Source organism: Apus apus, chromosome 5, assembly GCF_020740795.1.
Source record: "Apus apus isolate bApuApu2 chromosome 5, bApuApu2.pri.cur, whole genome shotgun sequence".
Taxonomy (NCBI): Eukaryota; Metazoa; Chordata; class Aves; order Apodiformes; family Apodidae; genus Apus; species Apus apus.
In genome coordinates this window covers 55,478,427-55,499,907 of record NC_067286.1, presented here as the reverse complement: position 1 = coordinate 55,499,907, position 21,481 = coordinate 55,478,427, and the positions used below count along the sequence as shown (strand labels likewise).

The window sequence follows — 21,481 nt, the reverse complement described above, 5'->3', positions numbered from 1 at the left end:
CCTCATAAATAACCTGTCTGCTTGTGTCAGTGTTCAGCAGCGAGGGCAAGGGCCCTGAGTTGTGTTGTTAGTTTACCACATCCCATATAACAACTTCTTTAGCAGTGCAGGTGCATAGGGCATTCCAGCTTTAGTTTGTAGCCAGGGATACCTGCTGTGAATGTTGAATGGAGAAATGGTTGAGTTTTCATCTTGCATTAATATTTACATGTCCCCAGCTCCTACCGGAGAGGTCTCAGGATGTCCTGGAAGTCGATCTGAAGTTAGGATTTTTAGCCTCCAGATGGTGCCTGGCAGATGTGCCTGTGGGGCCATGTCAGTACAGTGGAGATGAACCACGGGAGACTGGAAATTACGCAATCACTGGCCTCTTGTGGCAGCAGGAAAAACATGCAAATGATGTAATGTGGATTTTCAGTCCCAAATCTCTGCATATGCTGCTCTGTGCAGGGCTGTGGGTACAGATGCGTGTAGGAAGTTTCCTGTGAAGTTGTGTCTCAGGTTTTTCCAGCAGGAAAGAATCTATGAAAAAAATGCACAGAAGAATCCTGTCAATCTAAGCCAAATGAAAAGACTAGAATAAAATAATTATATGCTTGTCTGTCCAAAAGGAGATGGTATATTCACAATACAAGCTTACAAAAAAAAAACAAAACAAAAAACCAAAAAAAACCCAAAAAACCCTCTGGATAAAATCATAGATCATCTTGAAAAAAGAGATGGTGGTGGTTGAGGTAACCCATTCTTTACCAAGCTAGCAATCAATGCCCAAAGTTGATTTTTTTTAAAAAAGCTCTTTCCAACCATAGCAAGCTGCATCTAAGTTGTAGTTTTCCTCTGACAGACCTCTTCCTGGAACCTTCTTTGGGTAAATCTTTAGATAGGTTTTAGGATTAGAAACCAAGCTGCTCTTCCAGGGATGTCAAAAGACTGTCAGTCCATAGCACTGTGGTGGTTTCTGAGGCAGAAACACTTCCCTCAGCTGCTGTTCAGGACTTGGGCTTTCCAAGTGCTGAGTTAACAAGGGTGGACCCTGAGTAATGAGATGAGGCGTGAAGGGATATTTTGGGGATATTCTGGAATATTTTCATTTGTGTCTTCCTGATCCCTTTTGAAACAGAGAGGCCAGGTCACCTGTCCTTCAAACCCTTCCTTGGCACAGTATACTCTTGCAGTTTGGCATGGGGTATATATTATTTATATTATATATGGCAGGAGGACACTGTCAGACAGTATCTCTGGACTCTGGAGGCCCTGGGAAAACACAGATTTTGTCAGCCTGCCCCACTTTGTGGCCCTGATGTTTTCCATGCCAGCTGCTTTCCCTGATAACTTATTGTCCACGGAGAAGTTAGAAAATATCCTTCAAACCTCCACAGAAACTTTATGTCCTACCCATCTCACTCTGTAGGAAGCAGCGGGGAGGCTTTTACCAAACTGGGGTGCGTGGGGTGAGGGAATGGAGCTGACAGGCTCCATCCTCTCTCTGAGGTCTGTGGGCCCCCTCCTCTCCCTGTGTCCCCTACAGGTGCCAGTGCCACACTAAGGGCTGCAGACCCCATCCCTCCACACCAGTAATGCCAAACCAGCTGCTGGCTGCTGTACAGTGGTGTGAGGGAGGCACAGAGACTGCCTCCTGCTTCTCCTGGGAGCTGCTATTTTTGCATCTCCCCACAGCTAAGTATAACCTAGCTCCATCCAGGGCCTTGGGATTGATTAGGTATGTGAAAATTAACAAGATGGCTTTGAAATATTTGTGTTTATGCTATTACATAGCACCAGAGTGCTATGTACTCTGGTGGATAAATTTTTCTCCCTCTTCCTTGATGCTGATGGAAAACAGAAGGAAGCTGCAGAAGGAAGTATCCTCAGTCCTTGCTGAAGGCTTGCACGGCAAAATCAGGGAGTGGGAATTCCCTGCTTGGTCCCAGCTTCTTTCCTGAAGACTAAGCTGCTACTTCAGGAAGTATTCTTTTATTCTTCTATTACTACATGGATAGGATATGTTTAATGCAGGGATTTTTAGGGTCATGAACATCCCTATTGCTTGGCTTTCTACAGTCCATCTTGAAAATTTTGTGGGTTGTGTGACTTATATATTCATTACTACTATTGTTGTCATAAGGGTAAATATCTTCCTTAAAGCAGTGCTGGCTTCATTCTGAAAAACAAAAATAAAAAACCTAGAATTAGGCAAAATCCCCAGGAATTAGCTAAAAATATTCCTAAGGAACAGCAAAGTAGGTTACTAATCAAATGAAAATTCAGGTCATTTTGGAATGGGGTCCTCACAAGTGGGAGGAAAATGGAGGCAGCAAAAATTGCACATTGTTTCAGTATTCCGGGCAGGGGAAGGGGCAGCATTCAGTTATTCAGGGAACTTATTCTTAGGGCTTCATTGTGGTCTGCCTGCCTGCCTGCCAGTCCGGCTCATAAAATGAATTCCTCTAGTTTCAGACAAATCCAGAGCAGGAGAGAAGTCTCAGATAAACTGCTGCAAAATGTGGTGAAAATCAGTGGCTGAGCAAAGATGAATTACTCAAGTGAACATACTCAGTGAGAGAAAGGGAGAAGGTTCCTTCTTTCCCATTTTCTCCAACCGTGGCTGCTGGGCAGCAGCGGCAGCTTCGAATTAGATTCCAAACTCACAGCACTTTTGCCCTCAGGGAGGCAAGGGAGTGCAGCCTGGGGTGAGGAGACACCATAGGGTAGCATCTTCATTTCAGCTGTTGCTATAGGAAAAGTGGCTTGTGTCAAATATTTGTGCTGCTTTATTTACTCTTACATACAGACAGGTTAGCTGAGGAGACTAAATGGGGGATTTGGTGAGCAATAGAGGCAGGGAAACTATGTCTGTGTACCTTCAGATTGAGCTGTTGGGTGGATTCTCTGATGTCAAATAAAGGCTGAATTCATGCTGAGTTTTGTTCCTCAGCAGAAGTTCCTCCTCAGCCAGGTATTTTCATGAAGTGTGTAAGGACCTGCTATTTTGTGCCAGCCACTCTCTGTCAATTTTACATTAAAACAAACTTTAAAATTGGTTAAAACTGACTTAAAACCTACTGAAGCGCATTAGGGCAAAGGATAAAATTAACACAGAGATGCACACAACCTGTGGCTGCACTGTCTTAGTTCCTTAGGAGATGGGCATATCTGCAGGAAATAAGAATAAATATATGCTTTCCAAAGAATGCTAGACATCTAATTTTGCACAAATAATTAAGTCACTTCTTGCGTATCACCATCATAGCAAAGCAAGCATCAAACTGGAGGAGAAGTTTGGGTTTTTATGTTTGTTTTCTCTCTCTCCAGAAAGCCTGCCTTGCTTATAATACTGACTGTGCTTTCTTTGGTTGCTGATGAAATCCAAGATGCTGCGTGTGGTTGGAGGAACACATTGTCAGAATACAGCATAGCTTCACCAAGTGCTTTTGGATGGATTTATAGCCTAGGGAACCACCATGGTTCTATGCCATGCTCTGCATGTTTTATCATTGTAATTGATATTATTTTCTGCTATTTTTCATGCCTTACGTTCAGAATGGTGGGGAGTACCAACATGTTCTGGAAAGAGAGAATGAGGTGAAAAAAACCCAGATGTCTCTCTCCAGATACTGCAGATTCAGCTTGCCTGTTAGGACTCAAGTGTATTTCATATAACAGATGCTACTGAACACAAAGTTTCCATTGTATATGCATGACTCCGCTCATGTGGAGTCCCTGCAAAGCAAGCAGGGGCATCACTGCATTCATGGAATTGGAATAGTGATGTAACTGGACTCTTGCAAAGTCATTTCATTTCAAGTGCTAATAGTCTGACTTCATTCGATTAGCATCCAGACCAAACAGTTCTAGTCAGACACACAATCCACTTATTATGGGGAGATTTTATCTATATAGGCAAAAGAAATGGGAAGCAGCAAGATAAAGTGTTAAGTCAACAGAGAAACAATATAAAAATGTATCCGAGATATTCACTGGTTTATTGAAAGGCCTCAAAGACAAAGAAGTTACAGTTTTTCTGAGATAGAAAGATGGAGTCTCAGTGATGTGGGGTGGCTGTGGGCTTTCCCAGGACCTCCAGGCAACGAGGGAAACTCCCCAATGCTGGGGATGTTTCTGGAAGACAAATTGCTCCTCTTTCGCAGTGAGCATAGGAGGGTCAGGGCAGAAAGGAGGGGGAACCCCACAGAGAACATCACACCGTAGATGAATGGAGGTATTGAAACACCAGTAAGAAGGAGCTGGGATGGGACAGGCTTCCAAGAAGGAGGAAGAAGGTCATTTGGTACACCTGACAAAGGACATTGTTCAAAAGCAGAACTGTGCTTGTTCATGTGCTGTGTCCTTGTGCTGCCCTTCTTTCTTCTTGGAAGGACCCCCCTTGGGTGGGCAGCTCAGAAGCCCATAGAAGGGCCAGGTGAAATGTAGCAGTGGTCTGATTCCCATGCTCAAAATGGTGTTTTGGACAGCAACAGTCCCTTTGCATTATGTTAATGCTTGGTGAAAGACCTTTGTTCTTGTTTGATCTTGACACTTGTCAGCTCCTCTGCTGTGAAGGTGTAGGTTCCCTGGGGACTTTGGCTTGTTTGTGCATAAAACCTCTCATGGAAGTGCTGTGGTAGGTTGAGGATGTTCACAAACATTGTCCCTGGTTTGTGAACCAGGTAAAGGTAGAATAGAGGAGCCGTCTGGGTTGTCGGTGCTGCTGAGCTCTGCTGGGGTGTGCCCTGAGGTCACTCTCATCTTGGGGAGCATCTATCGTGGCTTTGATTGCATGGATGGATGGGCCATGGAGCAAGAGATGGTCCTAGCCTCAGGGAGGCTATCCATCTCTGCTCAGTCACTTCCCGCTTGCCACAGGCTCACATTGTATTTGCTTGAAAGAAGCTTTCTGGGAAAACAGAGCAATTCCCATACATCATGTTGCCCCAGTTTAGGGCACGATCTGCAATTGTAGTGTGTTCCAAATCTGTATACTGCAGAGAGTCTTGCCTGCAGGACTGGCACTTTGACATCCAATTTCCTTCCACAGAGAAGTCTAGGGAAATTGTTTTTGTTAGAGCTGGTTTTGTTGGAAATATGCTGATTAAGTGAAACATAAACATATTGTGTTGGAATTTTCAAGGGAAAACACTGCTGAAGCATTTCAGCACGCCTGGAATGTGTCTCTTCAGTACTAACCTTCTCACTCTGTCTTGTACTCATATGTAGTGCAGCTATAATGTTCCAAAGGAAATGTTTTAACAACCAGCTACAAGTTAAGGTCAAATTAAGGAACATAAAGCTTCTCAATTTTCAACTTTTTTCATGACCCAGGAAAATACTGTGTTTTGCAACCTCAGTATTTCCTATTGGCAGCAGCTCAAATGTATGACCACTGCTGGAATTTCTGTTTGACCTTCCAAATGAGATGTATTTATTTCCTCCTTCCTATTGTTACTAATGAATCAAATGACTCAATGATAACATGCTGGTGAAATTAAGCACTGAGCAAAAGAGCCAGAACAACATAACATTTACTTTGTTGCCAAGTAGGAAACTAGTGGAATTTTACTGTCATGAAAATGTAGGAAATCTTGGAAGAAACTGCCAGCATGAAACCCAGAAAGATGAATGCACATATTCGGATTAATCTAGATGCTGTGTGAAAAAATTGCCCCTTAAATTCATACTCCCAAAATAATTATTGAATAGTGTATGGGTTTGGATCAATAAAGCTTGCAGTGGCTAATGCAAGATTCTGTCCTCAGCTGCTGAAAGTCCTCAAGTTGTGATTTCAGGCTTTTAATAATGAGAAATAAAAAACCAGTTTGTAACTCTAGCAAAGAGAACATGGTCAGGACAGCATTTCAACTAATCTCAAAGTGCAGTGTCTTTCTCATGGCAGGGCAGGGGCTTTTTAAAAATCTATTTAAAACACGAGCCCCTGGAGTTAAATGATATTTTTTGAAGTTTATGTTCAGAACTTTTGACAGCCCTGGACTCATTAATGTGAGCCTTGCACTGAGCAGGTGTGCATCTCTTTTCTCTTCACTGCAGATGTTGGCTGGTGAGCAGACCTGAAAAAGAGCATGCACACACACACACACATTAATGGTGGATTGCTGTAATGTTTTGCCATGTGTATGTGTGTGTGTGTGTATAAATATAAAATAATATATAACAGTTTATATAGCTGCTGGAAAACTGCACAGTCCAGAGGCTGAGATCACTCTTATCTCCTCTGAACTATGCTGCTAAACTTAAAACCCAACACTTATTCTGTGAAGCTTTACTTCCCTGTTGGCTTTCTAGGAGGTGGGGAAAATTTGGCTCAAAGCCAGGTGGGATCCCTTTGCCAAAAAAGAGCTCAGGTGCAGCTGGAGCATGTGAGGTGGGTGGAAAGTGATGTGTGCTTCATGGAAACTATTAATAATCAACTCACACTGATAGGATTGTCATCAAAATAACTGGCAGCGCATGGGGATGTTTTAGTAATTTAGAAAACACTGAAAGTCCCACTGGCTTTCCCCCAGTACTTGTGGTTACATCATGTATGAGGTTTTTTGACATTATTTTCCTAGAAGAGACAGAGAGAGATGACAAAAGTGGGCTGGCAGCCTATAAAGATGTCCTTGCCCAGCACAGGCAGGAATCAGGTTAGACTTCTTTGAAGGCAGCTGAAGCCTGTAGCTCTGTGGAAAAAATAAATAATCTGGGGAGAAATGTCTTCTCTGGGAGATAGCTGCTGAGATCACCTTGCACAGAAGCATTTCTAACGTGGTGTGTGTTGTTTGTTTATTTTTCTGATAGTATTTCAAGTTGAACAGAAAGCATCTGCATCTGCTGGGATCATGAGGAAGATGAAGTCACCCTGGGGAGCCTTTGTGGGAAGAGGCAACAAATGGGAGAAAATGGCTGGGGAAAACACAAGGATGCTGCCCAAGACTGCGCACAAGGAGAGCACAAAGCAGGAAGCGAAGAGCAGCAAGAAACTGAAAACCATGGCTGGCAAATTGCTAAAGGCCGTGGCTAGTGGAAAGGAGGCAGTGGAGGAGAAGGCTGATGGTGAGGATGTGGCAGGGAGTTTGCTGAAGATAGCAACCATATGGAAAGAAGCAGAGGGAGAGATGCCTGCAGGTAACCTTGAAGTTACCTCTATCCAGACCTGGACCTTCTTTGCCTTTCCCAGCCCTGCAGGCTCTTGTTTTCATTAGCCTCTGGAGTAGGTGCTGTATGCTTTCCTCCTCCTCATCCTTCACCTGAGTTCTTGCCCTTTCTCAACAGTACTCTTGCTTCTCTGGAAACTTCTGTATTTCACTTTGCTGTTGCCTCATGAGTATTTCTCTTTGCAGTTCTTATTTTTATCCCTGCAAAGACTCCTGATGTGTCTTGTGAGAAAGATGATATACGTGTGACTGACACCCTGTGGAGTGCGAGTGTGCTGTTCTCCACAGATGGGGAGGGAGAGGGAGGTTGTACATGGGATAATTGTGTCAAGTAAACTTTTCCTCTCTGTTGTGTTTGTCGAGGTGGGACGAGTGCAGCTGCTGAACCCCTCCTGAGCAGCTTGCCCATTGCTTTGCTGAAGGTCCTTGCATCAGCCCTTCTCCATTTTGTGTCACATTCCTCCCTCCAGTTCTGTTTGATTTAGTTCTTACTACGCAGACAAGGTGTTTTCATAGAGGAAAGTTAGGATGCAGGTGAAAGATAATGGAAGCTCACACTCTTTCGTTCTGCACTCTACACCCAAAGCTGTATCCTGGATGGATTTCAGAGTCCCACTGCTTTTGACCTTGCTTAACTTTCCCTGGATTCTCATAGAGTTTGATTTTTCCTATGGGCTCTGCTCCAGATACCTTTGGGCAAATCTTGTTAACCCAGTGTTGCTCAATTTTGTCATCTGTAACATGCACAGGAAAAATAAACTGTGCAGCTGTTGTGAGATTATGTTTAACTCTTAGTGGAGGACTGGGTGTAATGGCTAAGATACTTCAGAAGCAAGTAGCAGTGAAAAACTTCTCCTTCCAACTTCTGAACTTTAAAGATTTCATAACTGTCTTGACAGGGTGTCTGGTGACTAGGGCAGTGGCTCACTCATCACAGCTCCTTGCAGCTGTGGAAATCGTGGGGAGTTAGGTGGCTCCCCATTACTGAGACACTGCAGGTAGATAGCCTACCTTCTGATTTTCACCTCTGCATGAAATAGCATGTGTAGTTGTTTGGTCTATTTAAGGAGAAGGCCCTGGGCTTCACCAAGTGGCCTTGGTCAAAGAGGAGAGCTTGCTGGCAGGAGTGACACCCTCTGCACAGCTGTGCCAGACTGTGAACAGGAGGGAGGGACCTTACAAGAGAGTCTGCAGCACTTATATCCTGCTGTGGTTTCTGTAGAGAAGATACAGGATTCCCACTAGGCTTGACTTTCAGCTATTGGCTCTTTTGGAAGCTGTCTTTTCTCTAATGCTTTTATTCTGGACAAAAGATACATTCCTTAAGGAAAGGTTGTCATTAATGAACCTGCATTGCTCACATGGGGAGGTCTACTGGGATGATGACAGAAAGCTGCAGAAGACTAGTCTGCAGGCTTTAGCTGGCCTGGAGGAGAAGGGACAAAATCAAGAAAGAAAGAAATAGGAAAGGAAGGGCTTGCCCTGAAGAAACTGAGAGGAGCCAGTGCCAGACCTTAAGTGAGGTGATCTCAAGTAGATCCTGAGGAATTTTGGGATACATATAAACTACATACTTTGGTACTGAGATAATAAAGTGGTGGTTCCCATAGAGAAGTGAACAAACCTCAAGTTGTCTTATTACTTTCTCTGTTGCAGAGGAAACCATCTGTGGATTAATCGAGCAAGGAAGATTTTTTGAAGCTTGTGATCGTATTTATGATCTGGAGCATTCTGGAAATGATGGTGTGGGAAAATCTGAATCACTTTATACAATACTGGCTGAACAAATGTGGGCTGTGGTGGGAGAAGCTCTCAGTGGAAATGGAGAGATGTTCCTGGAGCTGTTGCAATCAGTGGGGGAATCGCTGAAGTGGGAGAAGCAGAAGGAAGCCGAGTGGCTTGGAAGTGGCCAAGAGACGGAGTCTGTTTCCACCTGGAGTCCAAACTTCTGGAGGAAAGATCTGGAGGAAAAACTAATACAGTACATGACGGCCCAGATTCCTCCCTTTGGTTCCTCTGGTAACACAGATGAGACTGCAGTAAAACAGCATCTGAGTCAGCTGGAAACGACGTTTCTTCCCAGCCTGGAGCACAGAAGTGTTTTCTTCAAGGAAGCAGGACTGCTCGCCACCTACGCCCGCTGCTGTGATGCTTCTTTGTCTTCTCACCTTTCCACCCTCACTGAGAGTAAACATTTCAGTTTCAGCCAATGTCTTTTAGTTTATGAATGGGGCCTTAAAATTTACAAAAGGTATGTTTGAAGGATGTTGTTTGGTTGGTTTTTTCCCCTACATTTTTTCTGTGTCTTTGTTCTTCAGTTCTGAGCACAATTCTTGCTTCTTGTTCACACAATGATGCTCAGGACTCTTGCTGCATTTAGACTTGCCCACTGTCTGTTATATCTTCTGTGCTCTCAGAATCAGAGCCTTTCTTCATTGCAGTACTGCTTTGTTCTAAATCCTTAGTATTGGGCTCAGGGGCTTACTTTGAGATAGGTCTTTTTGGATTTTCACAGTGTCCTGCTTTCCTGAACAATTTATTTTCTGACATTAAGCCTTTTTTTTTAGAAAAGTCCAAAATACTCTGCTTACTCCAGAATAATTTTCTCTTGCCTTTATGTCAGCATTATGCTCTGTGGATTTCTCTTGTTGCCTGTGTTCTTTTTCTGTTTTTTTTCTATATTTCTTGCATTAGTGTTCAGATCACAGGGAAAACATACAGCAGATCATTTAATTCCTGTCCAAGTTTGGGAAAATGGATGTGGCTTTCCCCATGATCTGAAGAGTGACACGTGGGACCTCTTGGCCCAATGAGAATTCAAAGCCTGTGGTTGTCATCAAAGCCTGAAACTTTCTTGTTATTTCTATTTGTATGACAGTGGTAGATGAGGTGTTTGATTCTCTGTGCCCATGATTGCTTTGCTACCTGACAGCTCTGACCTCTTATGTCCTAATAGTTTTCAGCCCTCTCAGGTTACTTGATTGCTTCCATCCAAGCCTAGAGATTCCCTCTTGCTTGTATTAATTACACATATATACCTTTAATTAATTCATAAACATTTAATCTGGTGGGCTTTTTCGCTCATCAGCTCCCAAAGAATGGAGGTGGGGTAATGTGTACACACTGGTACATGCTGTCCTCAGACACACGGGAGATGTGGTCAGGATGCAAGCCTTCTGCTGCTGCTTTTATGGGTTTTAAAATAGCAAAACTTTGGGTTTAGATTAGAGCAATGGATTGATGAAATATTGAAAACTTACATGAAATTGGAGGTTAAGAATTATGTAATGTAAATATCTAAAGAAAAGCTCAAAGATAGGAAAAAATGTGTTATGCAAATGCTCAATTTCTTCAAGAAAAAAAAAAAAGCAAGAACAGCCTGTGATTATATTAGGGTCAGAAGGTAGTGAAAAAAATACAAAATGAGAAGAACAGAGATGCCAGACTTAACTATTTGGGTTTCCCTCTCTGAAGACAATTACAACCTTAATTAAATCTCCTGTGTAAATGTAGTTGTCCTGGTATGTAGCTGCTTTTTATTCCATTTAAAGAGAATATGTGACACTTGTAAAATTGTGCATCCACGGAATTGTGTTTGAGTGATTGTCCAAGCCTGAGAAGGAATTCAGCAGCAGGAATGAGGGAAGGGGAGAGGGAGATGACAAGCAAGAAATGTAGTTTGGGCAGCAAATACAGGAAGAAGGAAAAGAAACAGCGCAAAAGAATAGCTGGAGAAAAGGCACGATAAAGATCATCTTACCATGTTGTGGCTGCTCCAGTTCTGCACACACTGCTGGGTGCTTGCAGGGCACCCTGTTTGCTTTGTTGAGGCTGTGGTGCCAAGCGGGGGGTGCCAGGTGGGCCATGGGCTGTGGACTAGTGGGAAAGGCCTCTGGCTGAGCTCTTGTTTCTGTACGCAGTGGCAGCGAGACATGTCTGAGACCCAGGCAGTCCCCCCAGCACAGCCTTTCCCCTGGCGCACAGTGTCTCCTGTGGATTATTTTGAAGACTGAGGAAAAGTTACTTGCAGTTGCCCGGGTAAGAACTCAGGAGATTTATCCCAATCTGCCTGTTTTATTCCCACATCTTTAAAATAAGGAATGACCTTGTTAAATTAGCTGCTCCCTTGGTAGCTGAGCCAGCTCTGCTCTGGCATGTGTGAGCCCCAAGGTCTCCATCTTGGCCGTGTTTCCTTACAGAACCCAGGTGTGAAGATCCATGACTGTCTTCTGCCAAAGGGATGCTGCCCTGTCCTTGCTCCTCTTTCTTTTCTCAGTGAAGCTTCCCCTTTGAAGAATGCTGCCTCAGCATGTGGAATTCAAACGAAGCGGGGAAGATGCATTGTAGCAACCGGGATTTCCAGAGGAAATAATGCTATTTGGAAAACTCAGCAGGGCCTTTTAAATTCAGCTAAAGCAAAACCACAGCAGCAGGAGTTACCACTCTCATCTCTCTTGCTTTCCCTTTTCACTAGCCCTGGGGAGCAGAGGAGGGGAAATTCCATGGCACATTACTAAATCACCCCAGGGAAAGTACTCAAAGTTGCAGAGAGTTTCCTCAAGACCTCTCCCCTGAAGGAGAACATGAAGGTAGTCACAAATATGGTAGTAGAGGTGCCAGCTGTTGACAATATGCTTAAAATGTACTGATTTCAGTGTTTAACATTAAGCATCTTTATGAGCTGCTTCTGATCATTACCCTGGGGAAGACCACATGTTACTGAAGTCTGTTTTTAGCACGTATTTCAGTGAAGGAAATTACTTAGGGTAGTGCTAGTGAGGTTATCTTAGAGCATGTAACTGAGTCATTTACAAACCCTCACAGATGCTGACTAACAGTGATGGGGATTTTTTTAATTCTCTATTATGTAATAGCTGGAGAAAGCTTTTGTTTAACCATGGGCTTTCTGTTTTCCTGATACACTGTGTACTGAGCAGGCTCATGTAGCTCTGGCAGTGCTTACGAGTTATTGTGCCATGCTGCTCTGAATTGGCTGCATTTTTTCATGCCATCTTGGATCTGGAAGCATCACAGCTCTACATGGTGCATAGAGAACAGAGCTAGAATTGCTGGAGAGTGAGGTGCAGCAGTATCCCAGCTTGATTTAAATCTGGCCAGCTCCAGGTTCCAGCTAATGAGCTTAAGTGCACATCAGCTGACTCCATATGGAAAAATTGTGTATGTCTCTTCAATCAGCTCAGTGGCGTAGCTTATAAAACCTGCTTTATTCCTCTCTTTCTTTTTCCAGGATACTCCAGCCCTTCATTATTCCAAATGTACAGGAAGCTGCTATTGAGCAAACATCCTGTCAGTTACCTCTGATCAATTATAAAAGATAATTGTGACTCTAAATCATATGGCGTGGGTTTTGCCACCTCTATGGATGACTAAATTTTTCTAAATGAGAAGAGGCTGACCAGACTAAGCCAGGGTCTGATTTTACACTGGGCTTGTCACTGGGAGTGCCAGCCTGATATCTGTGCAAACAGAAAGCACTTTAAACAGAAATGAGCAATGAGAAATGTCACCACATTTGAAGGTGCTGAGAGCTCAGGTGCCACGTGGGGTTCAAAACCACTTCCAGACAGCACTGCAGGGAACTCGGCCAGCTCTGCGTGCAGGCAGCATTCCCTCAGCCAGGACATGTCTAGGACAAGGGGCTCTGTGTCTTTCAAGGTTGCAAGGCTGGTGAACTGGAAATGATGGTGGCATTGATTGGGTTGTCAATGCACCACCCCTGCCCTTGCTGTACTGGGGAACTGGACATGAGTGCAAGGAAAACCTTCCAGCATGACACCAGGGTTCGTTCTGGTACTGAGAGGTGGAAAATGAACTGTCTGGTCCCCGCTTCAGCAGCCTTGGCTCAAAACTTACTCTTTGTCCAAAAACAGAAACAGCAGGATCAGACATGCACACATGGACAATAGCTCAAGGAGGGTTTAGACTGACCTGCAAAGGATCATGGACCATGGGGTGCCATATCTTGGTCAGACAGGGAGGGAACAAGAAGGAAACTGGGCCTGTTTGTTACAGCCGAAATTCTAGTCCTCTCCACTTTGGAGCTCTGGTGCCCGAGGTGCTGGTGTCACCACAGGAGCTACAAATGGACAAGCTCGTGGTAGGGGGTCAGACACATCATCAGATCTAAAACAACTAGGTACTCTGGCTCAACAAGTTATTGCCTTCCAGTTATTAACTAAACACATGCTTTGTCACACCAGGGAGCAGGACCTTTGTGTTGGCTTAAGCTGACACATTTTACTGTGCAACTGGGGCAGGCTAGAAGTGTTTGTGCAGCTTGGCTGGGATGTGCTATCTCAGCACATCATGTTCACACGATTGCTCACCATCAGGTGATGGCACTCGGGAGGAAAGGAATTTTTCTCGGGTTGTTTACAACTGCTTATTTGTCTTTGATTAGCACTTTTCAGTGAATAGGGCAGAGCAGTTGTTTTGAATATAGTTTTGATGAAATTCTTCAGTGACAGCCACAGATTTCCTAATTCATCAGCTAGAAAGGAACAAAGACAAAAACGGAAGATCAGACTTTATATTCTATTTCCTTGGAGGAAGATGCAGAAAGGAAAGAATAAATAAGCAAGCCCAACTTTTGAGTTTAAAGCTTCTCTAAAGGTCAAATCATGTTTTAAGCAATGAGCCCTTTCTCTGCAGTGTTAGTTTGGTTTTTACAGCCCATTCAGACTAACATAAGCCAGCCAAGTCTTGGGAAATTTCCCATTGTGCAGCCTCATGGGGCTCATCTCTCCGTGACAGTAGCTCTAAACACTAACCCGACTCCTCTTTGCCCTCACAAGTCCCTGGCTTAAGGGAGGGAATGCTTTTAATTAGCACTGGCTGGTTTATGCGAGTGCTGGCTGGAGCTAGGAAGGGTGGAAAATCTCAGCTACAGTAGCTGGCAGCACAGCCTTGTGTCTCAGCGTTGTTCTGCTGTGTGGGCTCCTTCATTTGAGCTAAGCTAACGAGGGAAGACTGTAGATAACCTGAGCTGACATTGGGATGAAAGGAAGCTGCAAGTCATTTAAACTCAAACAAACAATGTAGAACAAAACAGAACAATGCTATTAGGTTCAGCAGGAAAAGAGCCAGGCTTTGGGCTAAATGAGATGGCAAAAAAAAGAAATAAAGGCAGAAATTCATCTAGTCCAAATGCATAATGAGAGGCCAGGAACCCAACTCATTACGAATGCCATTGCAATTCAGCTGTTCTTTTTTCTTTTCCTTTCTTTTCTTTTAACATTTAGGAGGAAATAGGGAAAGCCCTGAAAGATGCCTTTGATATTGGGAAATCCCCTTGTGCGGATGCTGCAGTCATTGAGGTAAACTGGGCAGGGCTGGGGGACAGGGTACTGAAAAGCTCTCATCCTTGGGGGCAGTAGTACTTTTGTGCACAAGTATGTAGGTATTTGGCAAGACACAGTTTTGCATGTTTTGGACTAAGCTCAGTGTGTCACAAAGCTTGCAGGTCACCTGCAATCTGTTTTGTTCCCAAATCTGTTTTTCTCATGTGCATATGTAAAGGAAACTAAACTAACAAAAAAAAACGATGAGCCTGAGAACAGCTGACTCAAGTTGAAGTTTGCATTTTCATGTATGCACCTGGTTTTTCATATAACCTTTAGGAAAGTTGTGGTGTGTGTTGACCAGTCTGCTCTAGGTGAGTTCTGTAGAGCATCTGGCTTTGCAAGCACAGGCATCTTGCTCCCTGCTTGTGTGCTGGGCACAGCTGCACACCCGTGCTCCCATGGCCCAGGCAGTGAGAGGGCAGTGCAGGAACACACTGCTGATTTGTGAGCAGCACGTACCCTGGCCAGAGGCTGTTTGGATTGAGACCTGCAGAAGGCTTAAAATAAATCCTGGAGATTACATGTGGAATCAAGTGATTGCAGAGATCAGGGGCAGGTTGTGGGCCACCGTGGCTGCATCTTCCTTCTGCTCCCCTTTACACTGCCACTGCCCCCAGTGGCACGTCCTGTTTCAGGTCTTGAGAGAGAAAAGGCCCTGTGGTCCTTTGGGATGGCAGACAACATCGGGCACCCCGGAGGTTGGTAATAGGCATTGCAGAACAACAGCAGCTGACCTTCCTGGTGAGGATACCACTTTAGCTGGCAAAAACTGTCTTTTTTGGCCCAACTCAGACACAGACACTGAGTACAGAGCTCACAGAGGGAACTGCTCCCTCACCTTCCCCGGAGCTGGCTGGAGCAATGACGTACTCAGGGATCTACCTGTGCTGGGATGGCTTTTAGCTGCTGAGCTGCCTTTTTTCCCCCTGCTTCTGGTTGAAAGAGCAGAGGGTTCTATCAAAGACCAGGCCAAAGCCTGGTTTGAATGCTGTGGTCTTCATATCTGCAACATCTGACCGTGTTTCTACATAAGTGGTTTTGCTCTGTTGTGTGTGTCACTGGCAGGTTTGAATGCTCTGGGGTAGGTGATGGAAAAGCTGGATAAACAGGCAAGCCTTATGAAATTACTGTCTCCTCAGTTTTCTGAGGCTTATACAGAGCAGATATAAAATGTCAAGCAAACCCGTCAGCCATGGTTTCCTGACACTTTGGGGTGGCAAGTTTTATCCTGCCCCTTTGGGTGAACTTTTACATCTGTTGTGAAGTGGAAAAAGCCATTCATGATGTGAGTCACCCTTTGTCTCTGGAAGCTGACGCTTCCCAGAGCACGGGGAGCGCACAGCGTACGAGTCCATCTGTCTCCCTTTATCCATCTGGCTCTCCTCCCCTCACAAGCTTTTGTTTCCACAGAGCAACTAATGGGCAGCATTAAATTGCCACCTGCTCACGCCTACCCGATACGGGGTGGATTTTTAGCTGTCTGGCACAGCCCACCTCCTGCAGGCACCTGGGCCACCCAGCTGGGGTCAGTGGGGTGAGGCAGGTGCTGGAGGGGTTAACACACGTTGCGGTGTCGGGCGTGAGTGGCTGGGAGGATGACACCTGGCTTCTTGAGGCATCCCTGGAAGAGACCCTGGCAGAGGCATGGGGCACACAGTTAGAGCTTCCTAACCTTTTAGTTTTTAGCAGCTGCACCTAAATTTATCTGTGAGGGTGAGTCACATAGAAGTGTAGGGCTGGACACGGCTAGCAGAGAGCTTTTGTAGGGACAGGCGTTCCCCTGAGTGCAGGACTTGACTCCAGCCTGTTGACTGCAATGAAAGCAGAGGTAGCAAAGGTGTAGGATCAGGCATTACATTCATGCTCCTAAAAAATACTTTCATTTCCTCAAGGGATGTCAAAACTGAAAGAGAATTTGTTGCCTAGAATAGGCAGAGGGATTTGCAGCAGGGTGAGGGATGGGATGTACTCCTGTTTGTAGCACTGGGAACAAATGGCTTTGGCCTGCTCTCCTCTCATGCTTTGGAATCCACAGATACTAAGAGAGAAGACAGAGGCTGCCCGGTGTGTCAGTGAGAGCCTGAGCGAGAAGGTGGAAGCTGTGTACCTGGAGGAGTGCCTGAGGTTCCTGGAGAGGTAGGAAGGCTGCTGTTTTCCTCCTTGGCAAAGGAATCAGTGCTCAAAAGAAAGAAATCCTGATGAAGCCACTGGCAATGCTGTGTTCACCCACACCTGCCATTGCCCCTCTTTAGTTTGGTGGCTGTTTCCCATCAAGCTGTTACTGGAGAGACAGCGCTTTGCTGCTGTTTATGTGCTCAGCATTTGCTGTAGTGCTAAGGCTGAGGGAACAAAGTACACCTAGACTTGCCTGGACAGGTTAAAGCCTTGGGGAATATTTATTTTGGAGAGGCTCAGATGTTAGGAACAACCAGAAAGAGGGGCAGCCATGTGGCAAGTGCCCAGGCTTGGTCTTCCCTACTGTGGCTGTGCTTCCCAGGCACCATGCTTTCTGCTGGTGAGGAGCTCTGCTCTGTACTGCTTTTCAGAGGAGGATGAATGTCGTCTTTCCATCTTCTGCCCTCTCACCACTTCTTTTGGCTCCCTTTAACGGCTTTTTGTTCTTGGACATCTCCCTCCCTGTATATTCCAAACAGCAGAAAATGCCAGTACTCCTGGTTGTAGGTGTATATTTCAGGAGGAGGTTTGATTTAAGGTCCTTGGCCCTTGACATTATGAGTGGGAGGAAATTCCTATAAAATTGAGTTGTCCAGGAACCGTTTGTGGAACTGAAGCTGTGACAAAACAGCCAATAGACTTTGTGGGTTGTTCATACATGCTGAGGCTTTATTCTGCAGCTTTATCAGCAAAGCCTGAGTTGCTTCCCAGAAGCAACTGTTGTGGCAATGGTAAAAGAACCTCCTGACTCTCGATCCCTAGGAGTGGCACCCAGGCAGCTCGAGGACTCTCCCTATGTCATTCCTGTGCTCTCCTTCCTCACCAGCTGCGCTGGACTGACACTGTCTTTGTCCTCTTGTAGATCCCACCTTGGGGAGTTAAAGTGTGTAGTCAGAAAAGACAAAAAAATCGCAGATTATTTTTCACATTTGCTGCTGGGGTAATGGTATCAGATGCATTACAGAGCACACCACCTTAAATATATGTCTTCCTGTTTTAATTTAGCTATGAAAATGAAGTAAGAAGCTTTATCCAGCAAGATGGCTGCCTGGGGATCTGCAGCAGCTTACGAATCCTGGAGAACTGCTGCATTCTCAGGTTAGAAACCAGGCTCTACTGGCATGGGAAGTGAGATGAATTTTCTTGTCTGATCTTCTAACTCGGCTGTGGGGTTAGCCTTGCCTCTAGCGGATCTGGTCATCCAACCCTGTGCACACTAACCCTTAACCATGGAGGGAGCCAGCTGTGGTCAGCAAGACCCCTTCTGAGCTTTCCTGGCTGCCCTTGCAAGAGGGGGGTGGGCAGGGCTGCTGGGTTGGCAGCACGGTACTGCTGCTTCTTGCCTGCTCCCAGGCCCTGCAGGTGCAGGGGGCATAGCCTGTGGTCCATGATCTCTCTTTTCCTGGGGCCCACGACCCTGAGCAGGAGTCAGGCAGCAGTGCCACACTGCATGTGGGGGACATTATTCAGGCCAACCCTGCCATGTATTATGATGTGGTTCCTATCCCTGGTCTGATTCTCCCTCATTAGAAAAGCCTCATAAACGTTGCACTGAGATGCCTGTTCTAGTGCACTTCAAGCTTAAGTGCTTTGCTGAATGAAACCCAGTTGAACATGCCAGGCTTTCCCTGGGTTGCTAGGAAGGAGGGAAGCAATAAAGCACAGAAGGGTGGGGGAGGCTAATTGCACCTTCGAGCTAATTTCAGAAGTGCTCACAGCGATGCAGAAAACACGGTTGCTTCTCTTCTTCCTGTGTAAAATTAGCTGAGGATCTCTAGAGTCAGCAAAAAGCCCAAATCCAGCATATGCACAGTGCTTACTTGACACTGGAGCCTTGTGTTGAGCTGTTCTGTTTGTTATATTTGCATGTTGCTGATGCTGGATCCTAGATCGAATATTTATGAGACTCTTTTATGTAATTCTTTACAGTGATAGTGAGAATGAAATTATAGACTGAAATTTTCCAGAAAGTAAAATGTCTGATTTCAGACTGGTGATAATTTTAACCAGGATTTGCTGACTTGAAGTCTATTCTGATGGAAGATTTTTGAAAATACTATAACTTTTACTTATCTAATCTCACTGGTGATGGGTGAAGGTGACCTTTGTGTGCATTGAGCTTTTGTGTCCTTCTGGCAGTATCTCAAGGGGAGCTATCCAAAAGATGGGTGCACATATGTGGGTCACTGAGATAGCCCTGGACCTGAGCATGTGTCCATTCAATTACCCAGACAGTTGTCTTGGTTACTGTAGAAAGAGTTGTAGTCTGAGAGAGAATAGTGTGATTTGATCTGATCAATACTTTCCTTTTTTTTTTTTTTTTTTTTTAACAGGGCTGTCTGGCATAAGCTAACATACATGTGCAGTGCCAGCACTGGTCAGGATGTTAAAGTAAATGGATTCCTAGACAGGATGGAAGATGAGATTACGGAGCATTTTCTGCAGACAACCACTTCTAAAGTCAAGGTATGGGAGACCCTCATTAACTTGGAGTATTTCCAGGCTCTAGGGCAGGCACACATTTCACTCTCATGTCCTGATTTGAGAAGGGAGAAACAATAGTTTATTCTTCAGGTCCAGTATCCTCTGCTTTGTCTGAAGCTGTATATTGTCAGCTTCATCTTCTCCAGTTTTTTGGGATCCCATTTCCACTGTTTGTAGTATTTGCTGTTGTGCTACAAATGTGTACCACGTGGTGCCCCTGGGACTGAGATTTCAGGGGATGAACTTCACCTGGTATGTACTCATCACCAGCAGCTGGGCATCTTTCTGGGGCAATGATAACTCACAGAGCCCAAGGCTGTGGTGGATAGTCAGGATGTAGAGAAGGCTGACCAGAATCCCCCTTGGGCAAGTTCCCCTCCCCTCACACTTCCTAATATTAGACTATTAGCCCAGGCACTCACCTTCATATCCTGGGCTCCATGTCTATGTAACACATAATTGCAGGCTCCTAAGATCACGTGGTGTTGTGTGTTTCTTTGGGAAGCTCCCCTGAGCACCTCCAGGCTCATTGCACCAGCTCGGTCAAGCATGCTGAAGGCTGCAAAAGGAAAATGGCAGAAGAAACCCTGGCCACACTGTGCAGTTTTAGAGCTCATAGCCAGCCTGTCCCATGGGTCCATGTGTCAAAATGTGAGCTGGGGGTGGTTCTGACGGGGAGTGTGGACAACCCAGGGGAGGAACAGGAGACCTAGGGCTCAGGTTTTCAGTCTTTCTCTGGCTGTGTCAATGTGGCCTTCGAATCATGAAAGAAAGAGTTTATCTCCTGCCTGCCAGATGATCCTTGTACTTTCCCATTAAATAAAAGGCAGTGGCTATCCATGCTAGGAGTAGGATGCTGGAGCAGAAGGGTACAGAATGGCTGCCTCTTCCTGCACTCCCTATCAATGGATTTATGTTTTAAATAGTGTCTGGGTTACAGCTATTGCCATCTGTTTTCTTTATAGCTTTAGGTCTTCCAGGTTTGGGCTTAAGTAATTAATACATCCTTCCTGAGTTTGAATTGTTTCTTTATTTTATGTTTTGCTTTTCTTTGAAATGAAGGCACAGGATGCTGCAGCTTGTGGAGGAGTCTGTTTCCCAGAACAGAAAGAGCAGAAGCACAAAAATCTGTGTCTTTTGTCTTTGTGGTGTCTTTACATGTGCACCCCTTGACACTGTTTGTCACTTTTCCTCAGGGAACACTGAAAGAACACTTCAAAAAGTGTGACAGTGGTTTTGACAACATCCTTGAATCCCTAAAGCAAAGCTTTTTGGCATTTGGGAAGAAAAAAACAAACATGTATGAGGTAAGAAATAAGTCAGAAAGTAAGAACAAGGTATTACTTAAGACATCACTAAAACTAGTCTTTGAATCTCTGGATTGCACAGTATTTCATCATTAATCCAAACTACAATTTTGTGTGTTGTTTAAAGGGCTTTTAAAGATCTGATGGTCTCAGTGCAATTCCTCTATCCAACAGAGCTGGCTGTCTTCCTCACTGTGACACATAGGACCCTTTTTGTAATCTCATCAGAGAAACCAACAAGTGAAGAAATGTGGAAACTGAAAGTACTTCCCAAATACAGAGTGGGAGCATTGAGCCATCTCTGATCCTACCATTGCCCCAGTGCCATTATATTGTAAATCTCAGCTTCTCATGTGCTTCAACATTAGTTGTAAGGAACAGGTGTCCCTTTGATGGAGAGTGAACACAGAGAGAGGTGAAAAGTCCAGATCCCCAAAGAACATAGTCTGTCAGGCAGTTAAATATGCCAGGGTTGGTGAACAACACAAAGTACCTAAGTCTTTTCACCTTTACAGTAGCCTAAACAATTTGTCTAGGATCTTAACAACACCCTTGAGTCTGTCTCTTTGGCAGTGAGATGGGTACCTGGGACATCCTCTTTTGCATGCCAGTTGGATTTGCTGCTGCTACCTGTGCCACACATCCCTCCATTTCTCTTACCCTTCCAGGTCTGCAGGCTCTTTGTTGGTGCTGATTTTAGTTAACATTAAATGTGGAAAAAGGTAATGAAACAGAAAAAATGAGGAGCTTTTCTGCTGTTGCTCAGAGCCTGTCACTGGACATTATGTCACATTAGTGCTGGGCCAAGCAGCAGCCTGGTGGTGTGGTGCAGTGCCAGAGCTGTCTGTCTCTTGCTTTGTCTCTTTTGGACAGGGCTAGGGATTTCCTGTACCTTTGGACTGCAGCCTAAAGCTGCTCTGATTTCAATTGCTAATGAAAATGTGGTTTCTGTGCAGCAGCCCATCTCCTCTTAGAAACTCTTGCTCTCCCTCCCCCTTCC

General features: G+C 44.9%; 1 protein-coding gene across 1 annotated transcript in view; it reads left to right on the top strand.

Annotated features, from left to right (window-relative positions):
- The window catches only part of LOC127385782 (uncharacterized), a 50,084-nt gene that overhangs the window by 18,959 nt on the left and 9,644 nt on the right, over window positions 1-21,481 (top strand). Inside the window, exons 2-9 of the mRNA XM_051621892.1 lie at window positions 6,796-7,122; window positions 8,808-9,402; window positions 11,072-11,189; window positions 14,414-14,488; window positions 16,551-16,651; window positions 17,696-17,788; window positions 19,024-19,156; window positions 20,371-20,481. Coding sequence (XP_051477852.1) covers window positions 6,837-7,122; window positions 8,808-9,402; window positions 11,072-11,189; window positions 14,414-14,488; window positions 16,551-16,651; window positions 17,696-17,788; window positions 19,024-19,156; window positions 20,371-20,481 — 1,512 coding nt within the window. The 5' untranslated portion in view covers window positions 6,796-6,836. The remainder of the gene's footprint in view (window positions 1-6,795; window positions 7,123-8,807; window positions 9,403-11,071; window positions 11,190-14,413; window positions 14,489-16,550; window positions 16,652-17,695; window positions 17,789-19,023; window positions 19,157-20,370; window positions 20,482-21,481) is intronic.